The 752-nt window shown below is 45.1% G+C and overlaps 1 protein-coding gene across 1 annotated transcript in view; it reads right to left on the bottom strand.

Annotated features, from left to right (window-relative positions):
- Positions 1 to 62, bottom strand: part of NRBF2 (nuclear receptor binding factor 2) — a 13,634-nt gene extending 13,572 nt beyond the window's left edge. Inside the window, exon 1 of the mRNA XM_008948757.1 lies at positions 24 to 62. Within this exon, the coding sequence (XP_008947005.1) occupies positions 24 to 62 (39 nt within the window). The remainder of the gene's footprint in view (positions 1 to 23) is intronic.
- Between the last annotated feature and the right edge of the window lie 690 nt (positions 63 to 752).

Raw genomic sequence — 752 nt, 5'->3', positions numbered from 1 at the left:
TGCACCATCAGCTCAGATCTAACCTGACCATCTTCCTGCTGCACCGTCAGCCCAAATTCCATGGGCCCTCTGTAATGCCAATTCTACAAGCCTTTCTGAAGCCAGAACAAGCAATCCAAAAGTACCTGACTGAATTTGTATGGAGCAAGCAAGGGTTCATCAGGGCTGACACCATGCTGAAGCAAATAAGCTTTGATTAAAAACTAAACTGACACAATCTTCTGAGGTTTGCATAGCAATAGCTAAACAATTTCTGGATCAAACTCAATCCTGGAGGCACTACAGCTGTTCTCCTGGATGTGCTGCTCCTGGCTAACTGGTCTGCTGGACCAAAGCTAGTTTTCTAAGGGAATGCTCTGTGTGTCACCATGTTTGAGGCATGGTCAAGATATGGCTTTAGTAAAACCCACAAGGCAGTGGAGAATGAACTGTTCTTGACCTTAGGCCTTATGTGACAAGACAACCTACCAATTTAGGCTGTTTAATAGCTGATTAGGTTTTGTGAAGATGCATTTTCCAGACAACTGTGTTTTTGGTTAGAGTTCCTTACAGATTTAGACAGAGTAATTATTGATTTAAGATTTCACAGCACTCCACCTCCTGAAATCAAAGGAACCACATGATCAGTAGTGGGGCCCTGACAAGTCTCCAAAACTCTTTAAACTCGCAGCGACAGGGCCTGTGTCACCGAAGCGTTTTCTTCCAGAGCTTCCCCCGTCCGCTGTGTTTGCGGCTTGGGCCAGACTTAACAC

The sequence above is a fragment of the Merops nubicus genome, unplaced genomic scaffold, assembly GCF_000691845.1.
Source record: "Merops nubicus isolate BGI_N331 unplaced genomic scaffold, ASM69184v1 scaffold33971, whole genome shotgun sequence".
NCBI lineage: Eukaryota > Metazoa > Chordata > Aves > Coraciiformes > Meropidae > Merops > Merops nubicus.
Note: the sequence above shows the minus strand (reverse complement) of the source record. Positions and strands in the feature narration are given on the sequence as shown.